The 24,536-nt window shown below is 38.2% G+C and overlaps 1 protein-coding gene across 2 annotated transcripts in view; it reads left to right on the top strand.

Annotated features, from left to right (window-relative positions):
* LMX1B (LIM homeobox transcription factor 1 beta) overlaps positions 1-24,536 on the top strand; it is a 602,295-nt gene that overhangs the window by 566,463 nt on the left and 11,296 nt on the right. For both annotated transcript variants that reach the window (XM_044058485.1, XM_044058484.1), the window contains exons 6-7: positions 799-865; positions 7,256-7,417. In XM_044058485.1, coding sequence (XP_043914420.1) covers positions 799-865; positions 7,256-7,417 — 229 coding nt within the window. The remainder of the gene's footprint in view (positions 1-798; positions 866-7,255; positions 7,418-24,536) is intronic.

The following is a 24,536-nucleotide window of genomic DNA, read 5'->3' as shown; positions in this document are numbered from 1 at the left end:
TGAAATAAACAGCGTTGGTTGGCCAAATGAAACTGGATTTAAAACATTTTATCATAGTTTGAACTTCAAAATAAATAGAAATCAGTTCTAACCTTTTCAGTAAGAATTGTTGGTAAAGTATTAGTCTGTAGTGTCTTACTTTAACCAGCATTCTTACAAAGACAGACATTTATGGGGATTTGTTTTTTAACTGGAACTTTATCATTTTATTGATGGCATGTTTACCTCATGAAGTTTCTTGCATTGTTACACATGTTCACTTGAATAACTTTTTAAATGTTATTTAATAAATATTTTTCTATGTTTTATCACAGGCATTGACTTTCTTTAATTAATACATTATTTCCTCTGTAAAGATCTCACTGTGTGTGGAATCAAACTAGTTTGGAGCAGATATTTGAATTATGACCATGAGTATTGCTGATAAATGTCGTATTATCAGTTTGACAATTATCATATAGCAGAATATGTGGTTATCATCTACACTAGCGTATATAATGTCACCGGTCTCAGAATTAAGACACTTGTTACTCCTTCTAAATATACTCTCGTCAAGAAATTGTTGATGATGAAGGATTGACATCATCTAAGGGATCATGTAATTTACCCCATTACTTTTTAATTTGTTCTATAAAGTTATATTGTCATAACATATAAAACAGATATGTATACTTTGGTTATGAACACAACAAATCTCATGTTGTTTGCATTTTACTTTTAACACTATGGCCATTGTACATCATAGAACTATGTCTTGTTCTGTTTGCATAATTACTTTATGATTTTCTGTTATTTTAGATGAAGAAACTTGCACGCAGACACCAACAGCAACAAGAACAGCAAAATTCTCAGAGACTTGGCCAAGGTAAATTCAATTGTAGCAAATGGACAAAAGAGCACATCAATTATAATGAGATGTGCTACTACAAAACAACCAGATTGTAGTAAGTTTTCACATAAATTGTCACTGCGTTAGATCTAGAATAATATGGCTCTCATACAGTCCTGATTGTAACTGGTATGTCACTCCAAAATGACTGTTGTAGGTTATCCTGCTTTTAATGCAATTTTTCCATACTCCAAGACCAGATTCAGGCAAAGCATTTTGCTCCTGCTGTTCAACACAATTTTGCAACTTTTACAGACACATTACGAGGAATATCATACAGGTGTTACAAAATCAAAAAGCATTACCCCTTCTCATGCCTGATATTCATACCCTTAATTAAATGGGTCTATATTAGATTATCGAAAGTTTTATTCAGCAAACGCTCACATGAGTGAAAATGCTGGAAATCAAAAGGGTGTTTGTGGGGTCGTGATACAGTGAGGAGTGGGATATTTGCCCTTTCCTCACTGTAGTGCGATCCCGAAGTTGGAATATATAGTTAGCGGGGGGGGTGTGTGTGAGGGACATAGCCCCCCACAATAAGAGGTTCGATTTCCAGCATTTTCGCTCATGTGAGAGTTTGCTGAATAAAGCTTTCAATAATCTAATATAGACCCTAATTAAACTGGTATCAGTTCAATAGACTGTTGCTACACCTGGAGTAGAAACACAGTTTTCTTGTTATGGACAGCAGTGTACAGGGTATTTTTTTAGTACTTGTTTTTAGTTAATCGCAGTTAAAATGTATTCCCATACAAGCCAAGATTACTGACATCAATAACTGTATCTATACCACCTCAGAGGTGGATCAGTCTAAATCCATTGAAGGTATTTAAAACACCTGAAATGAAATATGGATGATATAAAAGTTGTTTGGAGCAATCATTTTGCTTCATAATGTGGATTTTGATTTCAATGTTCGTGTCTCCTGATTTGAGAAAATGCTTGATATGAGGATTGTGTAAACACATTCTATTTTGAAATCACAGATTCATTAAATATTGTATTAAGTTTATTTATTGGAATTTCATTTAAAAAGCATAACTCATAACTGTTTTCTTGTTAGAGGTTCAATATTTTTTATACTTTTGCTAAGATGGCTACAACCTGCTCTATATTTTGTTAAGAAATTGAAACTGATTTGTTAATGTTAATTAATTTTTATCTCCCTGCATGTGTTTCTTGCCACCAGTGGAAATGTTCATGTAGAAGCTTCATAATGGGTGCTTTGATATAATATAAGCTATGTTGTGGTTTTATATTTTGGATAGCTTCAGTAAGTAGTTTTATGGGAAGACAGGCAAATACCACAATAATTTAGGTGAAAAAAAAATTTCTAACTATATTCAAAAGAGAGTGAAAAGCTAAAAAAACTATATTTGAAACAGTTTAATATTACATAAAAGCAAACAAATTATTTATCATTAGTTTCTATTTTGTAATAAAGTGAAAATAGGTAGTTTGCATCAGGTGAGGTATAGTTTATCCTTTATAATTTTATGCTTCAGTAAGAAACGCCTCATTTTCGTCAGCTGACAAAAGATACTATGGCTGAGTCATGATATATCAATACATAGATTGATCTATTAACTTATTCTGACATATTCCTCTGCTGTTTGATGCTAGTAATTTAGGTTTTCTCTTTCTTGACATACCGTAGAGCATGGCAGTATTATGAGTTTTGTGAAAAGTTAAGCAGCAGTTTAATGAATTGTTGAAGTTATAGCCTGTTAAGTACACTTAGACAGACCCTTGATTGACTTAAAATGTAAAGTACATTCCTGACCTTTTTAAATACATTGCCTATTACAGCAGAACATTTATTAACAAATTGTATGTACTGTTGCAGTTCCTACATTATGCAGTTCAGGTACATGGGTTTGTCTACCTTAAGAAAGCTTATTATTTTATTTTCACTTTGGCAAACAAAACACATTTTTTTTATTTTAATGTATACATATATCATTCCACTTACATGCTTGTTGAATTTCCCTATGCTTCTCCCTTGTAGTTTATTTGGCACAACATAATGTAGGGTGTTTGTATAAAATCACATTTTGGACATCATTACTGTATACCATCAGTTGTTTTATTCTTCAAATTTTGTTTGAATACTGATAGTTTCAGTCTATCCCAAATTATACTCTTTTGTGTGGTCTTTCTTGACAAATCTTTTGGCCGTATATATGCCATAATCTGTGTCCCATTTGCCCTCCTACTTACCCCCAGACTGGCTGGTTTACTCTTGTGCTTGGACTGGGATTCAAGGAAGGTCTATTAATGAGTCATTGCCACCCTTGAGGTATGAGACAGAGAGAGCACAAGGATACTCCAATGTGGAATTGTCCTTGTTGACAACAAAGCTGTTAATCTGCTTCTGTGTTACACTTTGACACTGGCTTGTCACCCACACTTCCTTTTCACTAGTTCCTTCAGCACATTTTCCTTGACTTGAACCCTAGTTATTGTCAGGTTGTCAAATGCTCAGTGGTTGACACCTATGCATTGAAGTTTCAAAACTGTGAATGGCCATATAAGCGAATTCTTTATTCTGGAAAGAATTTGATTGGCCGTTACTGGGGATTTGCCCTTTTCCCAGTGTAGAACGATCTTGGAGTTGGTATATTTAGTTTGGGAGGGGGAGGGAGAGAGAGAGAGAGAGAGAGCTCATGATGAAGGATGGCTGATCTCACCCCCCTGTCCCTTTGGTCCCAGGGCACTTGCCCCTCTCACCCCCTTCTAGCCATGCTTCTGTCACAGTAGCATAGCATGTGCAACACAAAGTCTGTATCCCTTGTTTCTGATTTTGCTAAATGTCACTGAATCTTACCTTTCATCTGTTTATAATTATTGCAGAACACCCTGATTTCGCCTCATACTTCATCCCTTGCAAAATGTTTTGCTTTTCCAATAAATCACTGAGAATTACAGTTGGACACTAATTCTAGATATTAGAGATTTAAAGTTTATAGGTAATTTTGCCCAGCAAATGCATATGGGTGGGTGTGGCCTAATGGTTAAGGTCTCCACCTCAAAGGCACAAAGTACAGGTTTTGATATTGACCTCAAGTTTTTGGCTAGGCTTAAAAGGGCTCTTTATGACAATTAGCCACTCTTTCACCTATGACCCTATGAAACTAATGCAAAACCTTTCAAATTAATAAACAGATATATGGCACTCAGCCTGCATTGTTAACATGATATTTATCTATTTATAAAAAAGTAAAAACAGGAAGTACAGGAAAAATTAATCTTTTCATCATGAAAGTGACAAGAGCTGATAACTCAAAGACAGGAAGTATTTTCCTTATAAGTCCATGGAGAAACAAAGTCTGCAAGCAGGAAATAAACAGAATATCCAGTAAATTGGATTTGCAAAGTGGGACACCATCCTGGCATTCCATAATTAAGAAAAAGACTGCAGTATGTGCAAAATGATCTTTAAGTTATCAAATGTTGAAAAAAAATAATTACAGAAGATAGTTATTCAATGCCTATGTAGCAGACATGGCCATTAGAAGTAGAGAAGATTGTGAATGAGCTAATCCCTGCTCATAACCAAGCTATTGTGTGATTGAGATATGAATGTCAAGGATTTCAGTTTGAGAACAGGCCAAAGTAAGTTACAGAGGTAAATCATAGACAGAGGCCAGAGATGTACTTTCCATCTGACAGACTAACACATTTAAAAGTTGTTAAGTACTTTAGTCTGCCTTTTTTGTATGTTGGAGTGAGAAGTGTTTTAGTGCTTTTAAAATCAAGTTTAGGTTCTCAGAGATCTTCTGTGTGAGCCACCATGTATGCTGTGACATTAAACTATAGCAATAATAGGTCTACAGCATACATAACAAAAGCTGTAGTAAGTGTATAGCTAGTTTTGATTACGCTCTGAAATCAGAAAAGAGACAGACATGGTAAGCACCCTTCTTACATCAGAAAGATGCTTAAGACTTTGTTAAGCACCTCTAAACATTAAGCGCTGGTCTCATGTTTGAGCCTAACAGCAGCAGGCCACTACAGAACAGCAGCAGAAACTAAACAGCTTTTAAACTTTTTGAGACCACTCTGATACACTTTTGAACAGAAAGAATGCCAGAGGGAAGTATCTCATGTTTTTTAAAGCTGTTAGATCCTCAGTGGGGAAACTTTGCTTCTGCCTGCTAAATGTTTTTCAGCTTTCAGAGCTTTAGAACATTTTGAACTCTTGCACTTTATTTTCTAACTGGTAATACGTGGAGAAATAAACCTTCATGCTCTACAAAGCATTATGATTAGGTCTGCAGTAGTTAAACAAAGCAGCGCTTATGTTTGGAGTGAGAAGTTGGGAACAAAAAAGAAAGCAATTACAAAACAAAATCAGCAGACGTTATTTCTGACCCTTGTTTTAAGTAGGGATGTGTAGTAATTCTGACATTAATAACCGCTCACTTTTCTCATGACAACAACTAAATAAATAAAACAGTATTTTTTTTTTTTTTTGCAGAGAGCAAGCACCTTGGAACCCCTTTTCTGTGTGCATGCTGTACTAACCACACTATACACTAAGATAATGAACTCCGAGGTCTCCACATCTCAAACAACCCCCTTACTCAGAGCCCTATGTATTTTCACTGGAAGTGCCACTTATGGCAGAATGTGAGCAACAGAATTTGACTGCTTTGGCTATGACAAGAGTAGGTTTCATAGTAGGATCTGTAGTGTAGTGCTGTTCATATCTGTTTCAAATGCAGAAGGTCCTGGGTTCAATCTCCAGAGCAACTATTAAAGTTATGGTTAACTCATGATTTCTGCCAGTGTCCCAGAATAAAGAAGGTCCAGGCTTTGAAACTTATAGTTTAGTAGTTAGTGCAAAGGGCTAAGGCTGTGAGTAACAAGGCTGCAGTAGTTTGTGTAGTACAGGGTTTGCTTCCCTCAGCCTTCTTTGCCTTCTGTGTGACCTTGAGCAAGTCACTTAACCAAACAGTGCATAGGAGCAAATGGGAATTTTAGGTAGGCTCCTCAATGGTCTCCTGGACTACAAACTTAGTAACTATCTATAAACATATGAACCAATAAATGTATCCTGCTGTTTGAGCAATGCATGTCTCACATAGTCTTGGAAAGATTGTAGAGATTCCAGGACTTTCCAGTTTTAGTGATATGCACTATGGTGGTAGTGCATTCTCCTAAAATATAGTTTATACATTTTCGTTAATACAGTAACATTAAAAATATGTTTTGGAGTTATCATCCCTCCAGTGTGTTACATCAATAGTATGATTATTCTTATGGAAAAAAGACTATGCTCTAAATTTTGGAACATTGCCTTGTTAAAGAAAGTATTCAGAGGTCTGGGTAACAATTTCTTCAGCACATGTAAACAAAGGACCTCTTTATGTGGTTGATCATTCCAGGATTGAAAGAAAACTCTGCAAAAGGGACTCATCTCCCTAAAATCACAATGAGATAAGCAGGAGAGTTAATTAAACTCAGAGTCAATGTCATGAAACAGTGGATTTATTTCAGCCTTGGAATTGGTGCAATGTCAAAAATGTCTCACTCTATCCATGCTTCAAAAGTAGAACTATCTCATAGTGGGTGTAATGAGATAGGTATCTTGATAATTTTCTTTTGAGATAAAGTAATTCCATTCTTTTATTTTTAACAGTTTAAGATGGCTGTGCCGATAGGCACCTTAAGGAAAAGATGAGAAACATGTGTGTGCAATGAATATCACAGTTAAAATGGTTAGATCTAGGCTTATAACTCTATCTGATTTGAGAAATAGCCTTGACATTCTCACTACTTAAAGGTTTTCAGATGTATGGGCCCCTCCTGCCATCTTTCCAAGTTTTTCTGCTGTATAAGAAAACAGATATCTGACAGCTTGATTTTTTTCCCAGTACCCAGAGACGCATGAGTATAATATATCCTTCCAGGAGTGGTGGTTTAACCACAGACTTCCATATGCAAGTTCAGTATTTTTGGATAAATCATGAAGTCAGCATGTAGTAGACCATACACTGAATGAGATAAAGCAGGAATAAGGAAGCCATCCTACTTAATTAACTGGAAAAGTACAAAAAAAGTGAAGAAGAAGAAATATTGAACATCATGCAATATCAAATTTAATTTAGCAACAGCAATCAAGCAGAAAATAAAGACTGCATAATATGACTACATTTGCTTATAGACATATTTCTCAATATTGTTTTTTATTCATGTTTCTCATGGGTAATCCATATGCAGTCATGTTTCTTGATAATATATTTTTATTTTAAACATATCCATGACATTGAATGAATACCTCAGTCTGTATACTGATATTAACACCACTTTCAGATAAGTATATAATTCAGTTATGTTTTCATGTTGGTCCATAAACAGATGTTATATCCAACCGAATGGAAGGCATGATGAAGTCGTATACCCCGCTTGCACCCCCACAGCAGCAAATTGTGCCAATGGATCAGAACAGTTACAGTACTGATCCATTTCAGCAGGGACTAACTCCACCTCAAATGCCTGGGGACCATATGAATCCTTACGGTAAGGTACCTTTCTGTGTGGTTTCAGTATTGCTAAACTTCTGTGCTATACCATTTAGAACATAAGAAGAATATAGATGACTCATGTCTGCATATCTGAATTATATGAGGTTAATTCATCTGTGTAGTTTATGGCACTTTAACATGTAACTGAAAATAAATGGTATTATGTATTTTGTAACATTAGTTCAAACAGACTACAAAAAAGAATTTCTGGCATTTCCTTATATACCAGATGAGTACTTTTTGTGTTATGTAATACTGTACTTTTTGTTTGTAAATTTGTTAATTCGGGATACTCAATGGGGTGGTATCTACTGTCCATGGAGACCCTGTTCAACAGTGATTTGTACATTTGCCCTACTGAATACACAAGATTAGCAACCATACTAGTTAAGGTACGCAAAAGTAAATTACATAATGCATAAAGGTACAATAGCCACTGCGTAGCACGGAATTGCTTCAGTTTATACAATTAGTGTTCACATTACCAGACATAAGTTTCATGTCTTAATGAGCGTCTATTCATTCAGCCATTTAAAGTGGATTGAAATGTTGTAGAAGCTGAAGTGGGGGAAGAATATGCATACTTCATATGGCAAGGACAGATTCATCAATGCAGTCTTATAACTGAATTAATAAATATAGACTACAACTTTTAAAGAGTGAAGGAGAAATTTAAATTATGATGGGCAGAAACTATAAACCAATGTGGAGGTGGGTATTGGTATAATGGTTAAAGTGTTTACCTCACAGACACAATGTGCAGGGATTGAGTCTCACATTTGAAGGGAAACTGGCAAGGATTAAAAATGTTTTCAAGGGCAGCGAATCTAGTTCTTACCTGTGAACCGACGAACCTAAGTGACAAAAGTTAAAATACTATTACAGTTCAAATTTAGTCAAAAACTACAAAGTAAAAGATATCATACACAATTCATCATTCATAAGGTAGCAGCAATTTAGAATGCTGCACTAACAGCATTCATGCGTTTTCATAGCTACCCAGTGGCAATGTAGTCTATGGAATATGGATTTTCAGATGCAAGACCAAGATCTTCAGTGATTCTAAGTTGTCTGCTTCTGGGTGAAAGTTCAAGTAGAAATCAGTTAGGCCTTTACTCCCCCAGATAGTGGAAACTTAAACATCTTTTTCTACGGTTAGAGATTGCAGCTTTTTCTTGGTTACTTAATGTATGTTGAGCTGCGACACTCACAGCTCTCAAGTGCACCTTATTATGCAGAACATTCCCCATTTGTCTCAAACTGAGTGTCAAGAATTTATTTTAATTGATTTCCATGGTTAATAACACTAACTCAAAATAATGGTTACAGGTGTAAAATAACCAACGTTAACCATCCTGTGGGCAGTTGTTAGTAAGCCTTCCACATTCTGCTCATTTGATACAAATTTTGAGAGGTGTTTCACATTTTGGAGATGAAAGGATGAGAGCTATGACTACACCATACCCTTCATATAAAGAATGAATGAAAAAAAAACATACTGTTAACATATTCCATTAAAATCATCTCTAAGTTGATACAACATATGTTTCCACTCATTCATTCATATTTGTTTTCCAACACCTACTTCATCCTATTCAGAACGGGTGGAAGCTGTAGTCTCTTTTCATATTCAGTATGTGTAAGAGAAGTAATCTCCATGGGATTCTAGTCCTTGATACAAACATTCACACACGAGTCACACGCACTCACATTTATGGACAGTTTATAGGATCATTCACTCTTCTATCTGCCTACATACATGTGGGATATGGTAGAAACCGGTACATTTAGTGAAACCTCATGCAGACAGAGGGAGGTCATGTAGACTTCACAGATGAGGAGTCCCAACCAGGAAACAAGTAGGAGTATCCTGCTTGGTGAGGTAGCAGCATTAAGCATTATACCAGAATGCCATATCATATTCACTTTTAGAATTCCTCAAATCTTTTTTCTGGATAAATATGAAATAAAATATGTCATCTATGCAAGGAAAAAACATATGGCAGTCACTTTTACACTGCAACTTTTAACATAAAAACAAAAAATACTCTAGTGAACCATGTTTTTGCAGGTTTAATCTCCAATGGACTCTCTACAACTGTGCAGCTTTATACACACCAGCACCAAAAGTGCAACTGAGCAGCCCTTTTTTGTACCACAATGTCACACACAAAACTGCCAATAGTTTGCAATCTGTTGTTTATTCAATTGATTTTCATACAGAATGACAGATTAGGGGCACATTCCCAGTCTTATTGTAGCATAATCAGTTGGTCAGAATACACACAGCCAGGTTAACCAGCTCCTCCCCTACTTGACTGAATGGAAGATATACATTCTTATATATACATACACAAACACACGTGTATTTGTGTATGTTTTTACATTTTACGCCATTAAATTACCACTGACTTTGCAGTGCCATTTATTTGTCATTAAACAATCATCTCACCAACTGCAGTGATGGATTTTCCTTTCTTGCTGTTTTTTCATGGATTACTGATCAGAAATGAACAATTGCAGGCTTAGCCCAGGCTGCATGGTACAACAAAAGAATCAGAATGAGTGTGCAATTATAGTGTTAAACTGTATACTGGTTTCATTATGTACATACATATGTAAATACATTGCAAAAGTTATAAATTCACATTATATGTTACAATGAAGTAAACTAAAAAGCTAACTTATAGAACCTAATTAGGGCAGAAGAATATTTGCATGTATGCACAAAAGGTTAATTGCAAGGTAGTGTAGTGATGTCTGAGCAGAAGAATTGTTGTGTTGCATTAAATATTTAGTTAGATGATATGTCATACATTGTTGCACTTGGATTTGTTTTATTCAAATTTAAATTGTTTGAATTTGGGACCGAATGCTAAAATGATGAGAGCTGTTGCTGTAGTTTATGCAGAAGCACTGACAAACTGATCAGAGCAATGCAGCCTAGTTTTAGGGGTTTGGAGTTTTGGGCCTCAATTGGATTGGTTTCTGAGTCAGTCATGGGGGCAGTTATGGGAAGTCATGATGGGGTGTCCTGCCAGAGTAGATTAAAAAAGCAGTGAGCCTGGAATGAGGTCTGATCTGTCAGACACTGGAAGCCATTTGACTTCAGTGTGTGTGAGACAATGATGCTTTTTTTTCATGGAGAGGTGGTTATGAAACAGGATATTTGGATATGGTTTGCAATGTTGCTGTGTTTCTGTTGTCGGCTGTGGCAAACTCAGGTAAGAAAACAGAGAGCCTTTGCCTATGATGGCTCTGTCAGGTGGGGAGATAAATGGAGATAATTTTTAGACCCAGAAGAGGAGGTAGTTGATATTCAAAGCTGATTGTACAGTAAATGCTGGTCTTAGTCTTTTACTATTTTATCATGTCTTTCTTGTCCCTTTAAAGTATTAAGTGAATGCCAACAAATGTGATTAAAGAAAGAGGAAAGATGCTCTTACTTTCCCTCTTATGTACTGATTTAGGCTTCTTCTTTCAACTTTTCCTGGTTAGGGGTCACAACAGTGGATCCCCTCTCCGCTCATGATTGGCAGTGGAGTTTTACGGTGTCGAGTTGCCAGCCCGGCACCCAACCTTACACAGAAGGTACACACACATGCACACACTCAAGCCTAGGGCCAATTTAGAGTGTCCAGTCCACCTACAGCATGTCTTTGGGATGTGGAAGGAAACCAGAGCACCCAGAGGAAATCCACGCGACCACAGGGAGGACATGCAGACTCCGCACAGAAGGCACCCCAGCCGAGGATTGAACTGGAGAACCTCTTGCTGTGAGGCAGCAGTGCTAAATGATTTAAGCTGATAGCCATTAATTTTTGTGACTCCCTTTTAGCCCTCTGATGCAGTTTGGACTTAATATTTTTTTTGTGATGTGTCTGTTGTTAATTTAAACTTTTTTAGAAATGTTCACATATCAAGATTACAGCATATATTGCTGTCTATGTTTGAGAATATCATTTGTGCACTTATTCAATGACCTGCTTCTGTCATTCACTACATCTTTGGCTAGGAATATCTCCTAGAGTTAATGAACTGCGGCAGCCTTGCAACATGTTTCTCTGAGCTGCAGTATGATGCAAGTGAATTTGTTCTCGGTCTTTATTTCATCGGTGCAGTTGCTTTGTAATATATTCCTTATACCTTACACCGCTGAATCATAAAACTCGCATGTTAGTGGATACTGCTTCACTGCCTTAAAAACTCCCAATGAGAGATGATACTGCTTTTAAAACCTACCAATGCTTCTTAATAAGGAAATAAAGTCAAACATCAGCTTCATGCATTTTTATCTCTAGGTAACATCCATCCTCAATGATATTAAAAAAAACAAACTTGAAATAAATTAATGGTGTACAACACTAATGCCACACCTACATTTGTCCTGGCCCCTTCTAATAATACACGTTGACACCAATGGGCATTTGATGACCTTTATTAAATTCAAGAAAACCAATAACTTTATTCAAGAACCAATAAGTGTAATTCGACCTTCCTTTAGAATTCTGTAGAAGGGCTGGAAGAAACCAAACCAACAGTAGACTGCTGAAATAGATCCAAAATTCAAAAAAATCCAAAGGGAACAGGCTTAATATCGAAATAAGAGAACTTTATTAGTGATTTCATTCAACAAAATGAACTTCCTTAGATACAAAAATCATTTACATTCATCAGATGCATTACCATAACAATTCCCTCCAAAAAAATTTAAAGCAACATCTGCCCCTAAAAACCTACCTAATTCAAAAATTAACCATCATTTTTTTAAAACAATATGTATGAAAATTAACAAAAATAAGTTTATGCGTATTAGTACAGTGAATGTATAAAAATGTAAAAAGAAGTAAATACAAAACCTTCCTATCTTTCTAAGGCTTTCATCTTCAATAGACAAGAAATAAAACCATCTGAACTACTGCCGGAGAAGAAGGCACTATTATGGCAGTTAAGGCTCAATGCCTTTACATGGCCAGGACTTAACGAAATGCGTTCTATTTCTTGTCTGTTGAAGATGAAAGCCTTAGAAAGATCGGAAGGATTTGTATTTCCTTCTTTTTACATTTTTATGCATTTTTATACATTCACTGTACTAATACATATAAACGTATTATTATTATTTTTGTTAATTTATATAGTCCTTTTATTTAGATATTAAGCCAGTTCGCTTTCGATTTTTTCGAATTTCGGATCTATTTCAGCAGTCTACTGTTGATTTGGTTTCCTCCTGCCCTCCTACAGCATTTTCTCATCAGTTTTGTGGGATGCTTGTTTGTTACTAGCTTTATCTGTTTGGTTCCTTTAGAATTCACCAGGGCAGCATACCCACTCACCCTGTCTGAATAAGCAGCATCCAAACCTACTCATTCTTATCAAGCAGCATCCTCCAGCTCACTTAATCCCAAACTCAATATCAACACCACCATCACCCCTATCATTTGATAATCTAACCAGTTAATTACAAAGAAGAAAATGAGGGAGGGAGGGTTGCAAACTAACCCCAAAAGTGACACTACTTCCTTCACTTCCCTATTATAAAACCTAGACCCCACCCCAAACCTACAGCACATCCTCCACTCCACATAATTAAGCCATTACCACCCAAAACCTAACTAACCTAACTATAAACCTGTCCTTAGTCATTATACCCTTCCATACACACCCCCACCCTCCCCACACACTTACTCTACCCCCTTTAAATGGTCCTGGACAAATTAGTTTGTCCCAAACTTCATCTGTCCACAATCTTCTGCAGGTACAGACACATACACTCAATGGCTTTGCAATGTATACAAAAGAAATCTGCTTAAAATGAAACAGTCCATCATTATAGAGTCACAGCTGCACCCTCTGCCAAGCTTATAGAGGTACACAAGCACAGATGCTAGGTAAATGCTAAACGTTGAAGAATTATGTTTGTAGTCCTTACAAATGCAGAGCATCATCTATAAGAATTAGCAAATTTATAGGAACGTTATTAATACAGTATCACAGAATATTACCCTATTCCAAGGTACTGAGAACTCAGAACAATTGGCTAAGTTTCTGGTGTGATTCTAAGGGGATCCAGCATCTGTCTGCCTGGGATAACATGACTGACAGACCTCTATGCTTTGCCAGAGATGGCCTGCATCTGTCACCCCTGAGCTTCCAGATACTGGCCAAGGCTCTTGCCACCCCATGGTGCTTTTTTTAGGCAGTGTTCCAAAAACCAAATTACCACTGTAACAGCTACAAACAAATGCAATCTGAGAGTCGTGCTGCTCAGTGCTAGAAGTCTAAATCTCAAAATGCACTCACTCGAAGCACTCCTTAAAATAGAGAACATCAACATTTGTGCTGTAACACAGACCTGGTTCAAGGCAGCAGAAAACACCCCTACAGTACCAGGCTATAACTCTTTCCACCCCGTTTGGCCCCAGAACTTGGACCGAAGCTCCAACGGCAGTGGTGTTTCCATATTCATAAAGGATTCGCAAACCTCCAGAATGGTAGCCCAACATAACACATCAGAGATACTTCAGGTGCATCTAACATTGGGTAAGACAGCAATTCAGGTTGTAGCCTGCTATAGGTCCACAACCATGGCCCAAGACTCACATTCCCCGTTAGTAAGCACCCTGGAGAATATTAGGGTCCAACCTAACACTCTCATACTAGGTGACTTCAACTACCCCTCCACTAACTGGGAAAATTACTCATGTATGAAAACACTTGCCCAACATTTTCTGGAGTTCATTAATTTCAGTGCCCTGGACCAGCTCGTTCTTACCCCCACTGGAGGTAGCAACATCCTTGACCTAACCATTACTAACATGGGCGACCGTTGCTCTACACCAGTAGTCTCCTCCTCCCTGATTAGATCCAACCACAAACTAATCACCTTGGAAATACATATCCCCCCGCAAAGGTAACCACCATGAAAAACTTCTCCAAAGCTTACTTTGGGCTCTTAAAACCAGATGTGGCTAACTTCACGGCACCCATGCAAATGGAGAATAGTTGCATGACTGCCATATCATACACCAGTGCACTGTACGAACATGTACACAAATGCATGGATCTCGCCATACTCAATAGAACCAAGATGCTCTCCTCCAAAAAATGGAAGCCAATCTGGTGATCCTCTGCCATAATCAAACTCTACAACAGAAGGAGGAAATTGATGTGGAATAAGGTGAAGTCCCAAGACTGGAAAAACTCCCTTATCAGCCTCAATAAAAAGTTGAGATTCCTCATCAAATCCTCTAAAGCTAGCTATGAAAACAGAATTGCAGCAGATAGCAAAGACAACCACAAGGTCTTCTACAGTTATGTAAAGAATCTCCATGGCAATACCCAGATTTGCTCTGAGCTACTGCACAATGGTACCATCTATGCTAAGCCAACAGATATAGTCCGATGGAAACAGTGCCAACTTTACCCCTCACCCCCCCCCCAAGGACCAATCACAATACCAGTAGATTGCCAGGCACCCAGTATTACTGCTGCACAGGTTAAAACAGCACTGTCCAAGGCCAAGAATACAGCTTCTATAGGACCTGACAATATCCCTGGCTGTGTTCTACATGAACTACAGAGTGAAATGGCACCTCACCTCTGTGCCCTGTTCAATCACAGCCGCACCTCAGGCTTTGTCCCTACCGAATGGCGCACTGCTACAGTCATCCCTCTCCTCAAAGGAGGAGTGACTACAGACCCTGGGAACTATCGCCCCATTAGCCTGAGTCCAATATGCAAAGCTATGGAATGCATCATGATGGAGCTAATAAACAGGGATATAGGGAATCTCCAAACTCTGGATCCCACACAGTTTAGTTTTTTGAAGGGTAGATCATGCCTGCTCAACTTGGTTGATTTCTTTGAGTCAGTCACTAGAGCTGTGGATGAAGGCAAGGTGGTTCATACAGCCTACCTTGATCTGGCCAAGGCTTTTGATACCATTCTCCACTCAGGAATCATAGAAAAACTCACTAAGCTAGCCATCAACCCCTATATCACTAGGTGGGTTGCAAACTGGCACACAGATAGAACCCACAGTGTGAAAGTAGCTGACTTCAAGTTAGACTGCTGACTAGTCACGAGTGGAGTCCCACAAGGATTGGTCCTGGGTCCTCTCCTGTTTAGTAACTACTTCTCTGAATTCTAGGCCAACACAAAGGGACTCTGGCTGACAAAGTTCGCAGACGATTGCAGGTTGGGAGCTATTATTAACTCCCTAAGTGATGTTGACATCCTACAGAATGGCCTCACTGAGACTAACGACTGGTGTCAGAACCATGGCCTTAAGCTCAATGCCAAAAAATGTGTCGTCATCGCCTTTGGGATAAACCCGGTTCCCATGAATTACCACATTGATGGTAGCCCACTGAACACAGAAGGTGTTATAAGAGATCTGGGAACACATGCTGACAGCAACCTCTCTTTTGATTACCACATTGCCACTGTGGTTAGAATGTCCTTCTATGTCGCAAATCTCATTACTAAGGGTTTTGCATCCAGGAAGAAAGAGGTTATTGTCTACTCTTTCCTCATTAAGCCGATCATCGAGTACAATGCCCAATTTGATATGTACATCACTAGACACCTGCAACAGCTGGAGAGGCTGCAAAAGTATCTCACAAAGAGGATTCTAGGCCTTAAGCACTTGTCCTGTATGGACAGACTCAAAAAACTCCAACTATTCTCTGTCTCATATCGCCTACTTAGAGGCGATCTCTGCTTGACTTACAAAGCCATATCTGACCCAGCTCTGTTAGAAATGCTACATCTAAAGAAATCCCAGTCCCTCCGACCAATGCTCCAGAGACCTCAACCTCATTACCACAATCAACAGAATGTACTGGAGGGACAGGTTCATAAATCAGAGACTGCCAATGGTATGGAATAGACGTCCCATACATGTCAAGCAGAGCACCTTGCTGACCCTTTTCAAGAGAAATCTTGATGAGTGGATGGGAAGTAGAAGATTCACCCCAGTGATAACTCCAGTGGCTATACTCTACAGAGGCACTGGGAACTAAGGTTGGGTGGCACTATGCCAGGGTAATCCTATGGCTAGGCTTGTAAAGGCCCCAGGGCCATTAGCCTAATACACACCTATGGACCTATACAAGTTGCAGGTTTTGGGGTGCAATCCCATCAGTCAAGGACTCCATAACAAAATTGATAAAGTGAAACAGTGAGGTTTGGAGGTCATGTTACTTTGTTTCAATCACAGTTTCTCATTACTGGGTTTCTTGCTTCACATAGGGAACTCAAACACACACCTATCCATTGTACATACTAAAGTGAAACACCAAAATGGAACTGAGCCTTCAAAAACAACAGAAGGTAATGGCACACAGTCATCCTTTACAGATTTGCTCAGCTACTTCTGTAAAGAGAGAAAAGAAAAACAGCTTCACAGCACCAAATATAAGAAGTATAAAATGATTTTAATATAAATATTTGAGTTTTCCACGACAAAGCTTTCAGATAAAATCCTTCATCAGTGTTAGAGATTCTCTGCCATATACATTCTTTTATATAGCAATTAAAATAATCACATGACACAACCCAACCTATCATATAAAAATATTAATTAATGGACACTAGAATTTAAAGATACATATCATTAATTCATCACCATTCAAGAAATATAATAATAAAATAACATAAGCAATCATTCCATTTTATGAAGCTTTTATATAATGTTGTTTATATTTCAAAATTGGTTTAATAGAAACTTGTTTATTAATTCCAGGTGGACAATCTGCATGAAGTCGAATAATCCACTCATATTCCTTCTTTTCCAACTTAGTATTAATATCACCTTTTCTTAAGCTTAGTTCTAACACATCTATGACCCTAAAGACAAAACTATGTGTCAATCCCTCTTCATCTACATGTTTGGCTAATGCATTTGTTAATATACCCCTTCTGATATCCAATTTATGTTCTATAATTCGATTTTTAAGTTTACGAGTAGATTATCCTACATAAAATGCCATACATAATGTACATGTGGCCAAATAAATTATAAAAGTTGTATTACAAGTTGCCCAACATCTAAAGTAAATTTTTTTCTTATTAATGGGATGAATATAGGTATTAGAAGTACATATATCAGAGCAGCATGAGCAATTAAAGCAGGAAAATGTACCTTTCTTATTGGGAGTAGTTGTTACTTTTCTGTTTAATGAGAAATCTTTGTAACATAAACGTTGTTTAAGATTACCACAATTTTTATACTTAAACAGAGGAGTTTCAGGAATTATGTCATTCAATCCAGGTAAAGCTCTTAGTATACCCCAGTTTTTTCTAATAATATATTCTGTGGGTTTACTACTTCTGCTATATGTAATAGTATATCTCATACAACCAGATATATTACTAGTCCATTCCCTACTGGGAACATAGCCATCTTTCAAGAAATAGGGCTCGATTTCATTTCCCCTCTGATGCAATACTTCTTCTCCAAGGCTGGATAATTGTGACCATAGCTGGCCTTAGGCATAGGCCAACTAGGCAGCTGCCTAGCACGCCTCTCTAGCTGGGGTGCTTTTCTAGTATTTATTTGGCGTAGGTAGACCAGGATGGAGGCACCAGTTGGTGGTGTTGGGGGGTGCCATGGAGCACTTTTGCCTAAGGCACTAGTTGACCTAAGGCCACTCTCGATTGTGACATATCATATCGTCTATCCCTAAATTCCTTAGTCATTTCATTCATTTGCTCAATGCATGTACTAACATTAGTATTGAGTCTATTGACCCTAATACATTGACTCTTTATAATACCTTTAAAAGTATGCCCAGCATGCATACTTTTTATGTAAGTATTTATTGGTATGCACATCTTTTTATATATATACTAGTATTTATATCTTGTCCTTGCAACTGAATTCTAACATCTAGATAACTAATATCTGATTTTGAGCATTTCATTTCAAAAGTAAAAAAAGCAGTAGTTTGAGTCAAAAAATTCACAACATTACTTAATAATTCTTCACTACCATGCCATACAATAAAAACATCATCTACAAAACCTTTGTAAAAAAGAATATTGGATTTGTATATATTTTGTCTATCATTAAAAACAAATTCTTCTTCCCAATTACCAAGAGTCAAGTTAGCATATGTGTTAGCCACTGGATAAACCATAGCTACACCCATTGTTGATGGTAGATCTGTTTATTAAATATAAATATATTATTCTCAAGGGTTATCTCCAATAACTCACACAGTTTCAACCTGCCTACCTGTAAAATTACCATATTTACATAAGGTTCGTCTTTTACTATTTATCCCATATTCATTGGGAATACAAGTAAAAAGGGATTTTATGTCCAGAGTTGCAAATAGAACATCCCTTTCAATATTTGTCCCATACCATTGGTATAATAAGTTTAGAAAATGCCAGTATCCTTGATAAAGCTTTGTTTGTTTGTGTCTTTCGGCTTTTCCCGGTTAGGGGTCGCCACAGCGGAACTCCGGTCCGCTAATGATTGGCAGTAGAGTTCTACGTGCTGGCTTGCCGGGCCTAACACACAACCTTCACCGAAGGAACGCCCACATAAATAATCTTTAAGAACATCCTGCAGGTAGACAGAAATAGATTCAGTAATCCACCCTCTACCTGAGACAATTGGTCTCATTGGAAGATGTAGAAGAGATTTATGAATTTTTGGGTAGTCCATATAAAACTGGAATAGTGGGACTAGGTACTGTCAGGAAATTAAAAATATCTAGCGTTATATCATTATTAATTTGTAATTCATAAATGCCAATATTCATTTTACTAATACGTTTCCCAACATCAACATTTTGTATAGGCATGCATCTAATATTACCAACTTGTAATGGAAAGTTAAAATGTACAAAAGGCTGCAGTAGCTTTGTAGCCTATATTAACTTAGTCATTGTTCCACGAGGGCTACGAGTTCTGAATATGCCCTCATATAAAAATACTTATCTGGAACTTCTCAAGAGATGGCAAGAAATGAACATTAAATTAGAGTATATGGTACTTATGGGCCAAACTCAACAGAAAAAAAAAAATTCCAGCATAACAACATAAGACAGTTATGGCTGAAATTGATCCACAGAAAGCATTGTTGGACTTGAGAAGTGATAAATTAACCTTGTATGCAGTTTGTTATAAGCAGTGTTGGCAAGGTAGCAAGCATGGGAATAAACCAAGGAAGATTTAGTTGGGGTGGGGTCAGGGAGAATTTTTGGTAATAATGATGAGAATTACCTGGATGGGTAGGCAGTGCAGGGAGTGAGTTTAGGAGGATTAGCCTGTGGTGAGGCAGGAGCAAAGACAGTGGTTAGTTAGGTAGTCTATTAGTAGTTGTTTTAACTTGTGATGGTGTGGATTTTTAGCAGGGGGGAGACTATTTCATAAACTGGCCATTTTATTGGACTAGAGACAGTCACCATGATAGTTATTAGGTTTGGTGATCTTAATGTAAATTTATCAGAGGATCTCAGGGTCCTGAGGTTAAGATTTGTTTGGACTTGAATGGAGAGGGCAGGGCAGTTAGTGGGATGGTGAATAGTTTGATGGAGCATTGATAGTTGGTCAAGAGCCAGAAGGTTAGGGAGTTCAAGCCATTTTAGTTGAAAGAGGACAGTAGAGTGGTGAGTCCTGTGTGGGGTATTCAAAGCAAACTTATCAATTTTGTAATAGCAGGATTCTAGATTATTTAGGTCTGATTTGCGAAGGTTGGTGAATATGTGGATGCTTTAAAGGAGGGGTGAAAGTAGGTGAGAATGGGCTGTGGCAAGCCTGGTGTTGTGGGACAAGTATGGTTTGACCCTATATAAGGTGCCATGCTTGACATGTACTTTTTTGATTGTTAAGAAGACATGTTTTTCAAAGGTTAGTTTCTCATCAATTGTGACCACTAGGAGTTTGGTATGAGTTGTGGGTTCGATCTTTGTGCCATTTGAGGAGCAAATCGATAGAGGGGCATTCCAAGGTTTGGATTTCTTGTTTTTGAAGATTATATGTTTGGCTTTGTTTGGGATAAGAATTAATTGATTATCTGAGAGGTATTTTACTATGTTGGAGAAGGATGATTTTATTTTTATTTGTAGTTCTTGGGGTGTTGGGGCAGAGCATATAAGTGTAGCATCGTCTGCGTATTGGATTGGTGAGGCTACTTTAGTTGCTGTGCTGAGATCATTTGTAAATAGGATGAAGAGGAAAGGGCCTAGTATCGAGCCTTGGGAGATGCCTACAGAAATGAGAAGAAGGGGTGAGAGAATATTTTGCCATTTGGTGGCTGGCTGCCTATTAGAAAGATAGCTGAGGAACCAGGACAGAGAGGGTGGGTAGATGGCATAGGTAGAGAGTTTATTGAGTAGAAGTTGGTGGGAAATGGTGTCAAAGGCTTTAGACATGTCCAGAAAGATAGAGGAGACTGCCTGGCCTTCATTTAGAAGTTGATGAATGGTGTTTGTAAAAGAGATTAGGGCAGTGGAAGTACTGTGTTTGGGTCTGCAACCATGTTGTGAATGGGATAAGAGATTATTTGAGAGTAGATGGTTGAGGAGCTGTTTGTGTATGCATTTTTCTAGGATTTTGGCTATGGAGGATAGAATGGCGAAAAAGAGGAAGTTGGATAATTCTTTGGATGGTCCTCATTTGTGGAGTGAGATGATATGAGATATTTTCCAAAGAGTAGGCACATATTTTTGTGAGATTGAGTGATTGATCAAGATAAATATGGGGTAAACAATGGATGGGGCTGTCCATTTGAAGAATTCATTTGGGAGCTGGTCAGCAGCCAGACAACAGGGTTTAAGTTTGGTTAGGAGAGATTTAATGAAGCTTGTTTGAATGGGAGAAAAAGTAAATGGGTTGGATTGTCAGGGAAGACAGTATGGAGTGTAATAGGTGAAGTGGGATGGTTGCCTAGAAGGGAGGTAATGGAATTTATAAAGTGGGAGTTGATCTGGGTTGCTATGGGTACAGTGTTGTTGGTGGTTATTGGGGTTGGGGTAGGGGAGTGGCCTGGATTTAGGAGATAGTTTATGTCATCCCAGAATTTAAGGGGGGGGGGGTTGGTGTTCCTGTTGGCAGGAAGGGAAATAATTTTGTTTGTTAGCTTTGATTTGTTTTTTGCTAGATTTCTTAGCTGTTTATAGGTAGTTAGGCTAGATTTGTTTTTGGTGGTATGGTAGTATAACCAGGCTCTATCACTTTGTTTAAGTAAGAGCTTGGTTTCTTTGGTTAGCCAAGGCAGAGGCTTGGATTTTGTGTACACTTTTCTAATTGGGGCAAGGTTGTTGAGTATGTCTAGGAAGGTGAAGTTGAAAAATTGTACTGCTAGGTCAAGTTGGAGATACTTTAGGGGTGTCCAGTCAAATTGTTGTAGGATCTGCTTAAAAATTGAGAGTGAGAAGCATTTTTTACAGTGAATGTGTTTGTAGGAGATGTTAGAGTGTGTGCACATTTTCTGTAAAGGAAAGTGGGGGCATGATCACTGAGAGAGTCAGAAAGGCAGCCTGCTATGTTATTCAGGTTGGGCTTGTTGGTTAGGATCCAGTCTAATGTAGACTGTTGCAGTGTTTGCAAAATGTGTGGGGAGAATTTATGGTCTGGGTGAAATTGTAGAGATTGAGGAAATTAGTAGGGTTATTGGAAGTACAGGTTTGCCAATCAAGGTTGAAATCACTGAGAATTATTGTTTCTTGCCTGAAATTAAGGGATGCCCATGAAAGGAGGCTTTTGATGATGGGTAGGGTTTTACCAGGAGGGAGGTAGACAGCTATGATGATAACTGTTTTATTAGGTTTTATTTCCAGATGTGTGGTTAGGGTTCTTGGGGTAGGAAAATATAATATGCCCTTTTCCCAAGACTGTGCGATCTCGGACTTAGTATGTATAATTAGCAGGGTTCATAGGTAGGTACTAGGCTATCTGCCCGAGGGCATTTTTAAGCCTAGCCAGAGTGTGTCAGCTTTCGCCGCCCCATTGATTAATTAACTGAACCTCTGTCAAGCAGAGCCAATGAAGTGATCTCAGGGGTGTATTTTCTGTTATCCATCCACTCATCAAGGCTTCTCTTGAAGAGTGTTAGTGAGGGGCTCTGCCTAATGTAGTTAGGAATTTTGTTCCAAAGCATGGGGAGTCCCTGTGACAGGAATCTATCCCTCCAGCATGTTCTATTTATTGTTGTGGCGAGATTTAGCTCACTAGAGCGCATGGCTCGCAGTGACTTGGATTTCTTTAGGTGGAGCATGCCCATCAATTCTGAGTTGGACATGGCTTTGTAAGTCAGGCAGAGATCACCTCTGAGTAAGCGATATGCCACTAAGTACAGCTGGAGTTTTTTCAGTCGGGCTGCATAGGACATATGTTTGAGGCCAGTAATCCTCTTGGTGAGGTGCTTTTGTGGTCTTTCCAGCTGTTGGAAGTGTCTTGTGAGGTACATCCCAAATGGGGCATTGTACTCTATGATGGGTCTGATGAGTGACGAGTAGAGGGCACTATAACCTCTTTATTTCTAGATGCGAACCCCTTAGTAATTAGATGGGCCACATAGAAGGATTTCCTAACTACTTTGGCAATATGATTGTCAAAGGAGAGATTACTATCTACCTGGGTCCCCAGATCTCTTATTACCTCTTCTGTATTAAGGGGGCTGCCACCTATGTGGTAATTCGTGGGTGTTTTATTTTTCCCAAACGGGATGACTATGCATTTTTTGGCATTTAGCTTGAGGCCATGACTTTGACACCAGGTGTCTGTCTCAGTAAGGCCTTTTTGAAGGATGTCCGTGTCAGCCGGAGAGTCAGTTATGGCTCCCAGTTTGCAGTCATTGGTGAACTTGGTTAGCCATAGTCCTCCTGTGTTTGCCTGTACTTCTGAGAAATATATGCCTAACAGTAAGGGTCCCAGAACCGAGCCTTGTGGGTCACCATTTGTGACTGGTTTAGAGTTGGACCTGGAGCCCACTATTCTTACCATGTGAGTTCTGTCTGTAAGCCAGTTGGCAACCCGTCTTGTGACGTAGGGGTTTATGTTCAGGCTGGTGAGTTTTTCTATAATACCCAAGTGAGGAATGGTGCTGAATGCCTTGGCAACCACCTTTCCCTCGTCTATGGCCTTGGTGACTGTCTCGAAGAAGTCAATCAGGTTTAGAAGGCATGAACTGGGTCAGGTCAAGTGTTTGGTGGTTCCCAATGTCTTTGTTAATGAGTTCCCTGATGATGCACTCCATAGCCTTGCAGACCAGTCTCAGAGCATTCAAAGTGCTGGGGATGCAGGGTGGCTTGCCCATATGAAAAAACAAAAAAGCAATGTTTATGGGCTATTTTTTGAAGATTTGTTTTGAATGCTCTGAGACTTTTGTTCAGTGCATGCATAGTAGTGTGCTGGTGTTTGCAAAGTCAACCTTTTTTGGTCGATCTTGTGATTGTCGATATTTGGGTCATTCATGTGTGGAAAGTGTGAATCAGAGTAAAGGAGATGGGGGGTATATTATAGTGAGTCAACGATATTCAGACAGGAAAAAAACAAAGAAGGAATGGGCTCATAAACAGTCAGATATACAAGCAAGTGCAGAAAGCACTTATTTAATAATAGGTTTAGTGCAATGAAGATATAAACATCCAAAAGCAGGATTTTGTAATGATGAACTGAATGAGATCTTCATCCCAGTTGATTAGCGTGGTAAGGTGTTAGCTTTGGAAAGACGAGCATGACAGCAGGTGCAGAAATGAGAAGATAAGTAGAGAATAGGTGCAGCAAGAGCCTCAAGCAACATCTTGGTGATAATGCGGAGTGGAGGCCAGATATGGCTGTTCACTGATGCTGAGATACTTGTTATATTGTCAGGTATACCAGTAGCAAATTTTAGCAAGTCTTTATTGTACATTAGCAATACCAGGGAATAGCAACTCTTCCCAGAATAGTAGCCCTTTAAGAAATCAGACAATTCCAAACATCTGATTTTTTTTTAGAAGGAAAAAAGCTTTGGATACAAATCTATAAGGCAGACTGTAAGAGTTCTTAAATACCATAGGCTGGTAACAGCAGAGATTCAGACAGCTGAAGTTTTGTTACAGTAAACTGATTTATTCCTTTGACTGATTTACTGACAGAGCCAAGAAATTAATGTA

The sequence above is a fragment of the Protopterus annectens genome, chromosome 16.part0, assembly GCF_019279795.1.
Source record: "Protopterus annectens isolate FY-2018-M chromosome 16.part0, PAN1.0, whole genome shotgun sequence".
Classification (NCBI taxonomy): Eukaryota; Metazoa; Chordata; order Ceratodontiformes; family Protopteridae; genus Protopterus; species Protopterus annectens.
The sequence above is the reverse complement of the archived record's forward strand: the minus strand, read 5'-3'. Positions and strand labels throughout refer to the sequence as shown.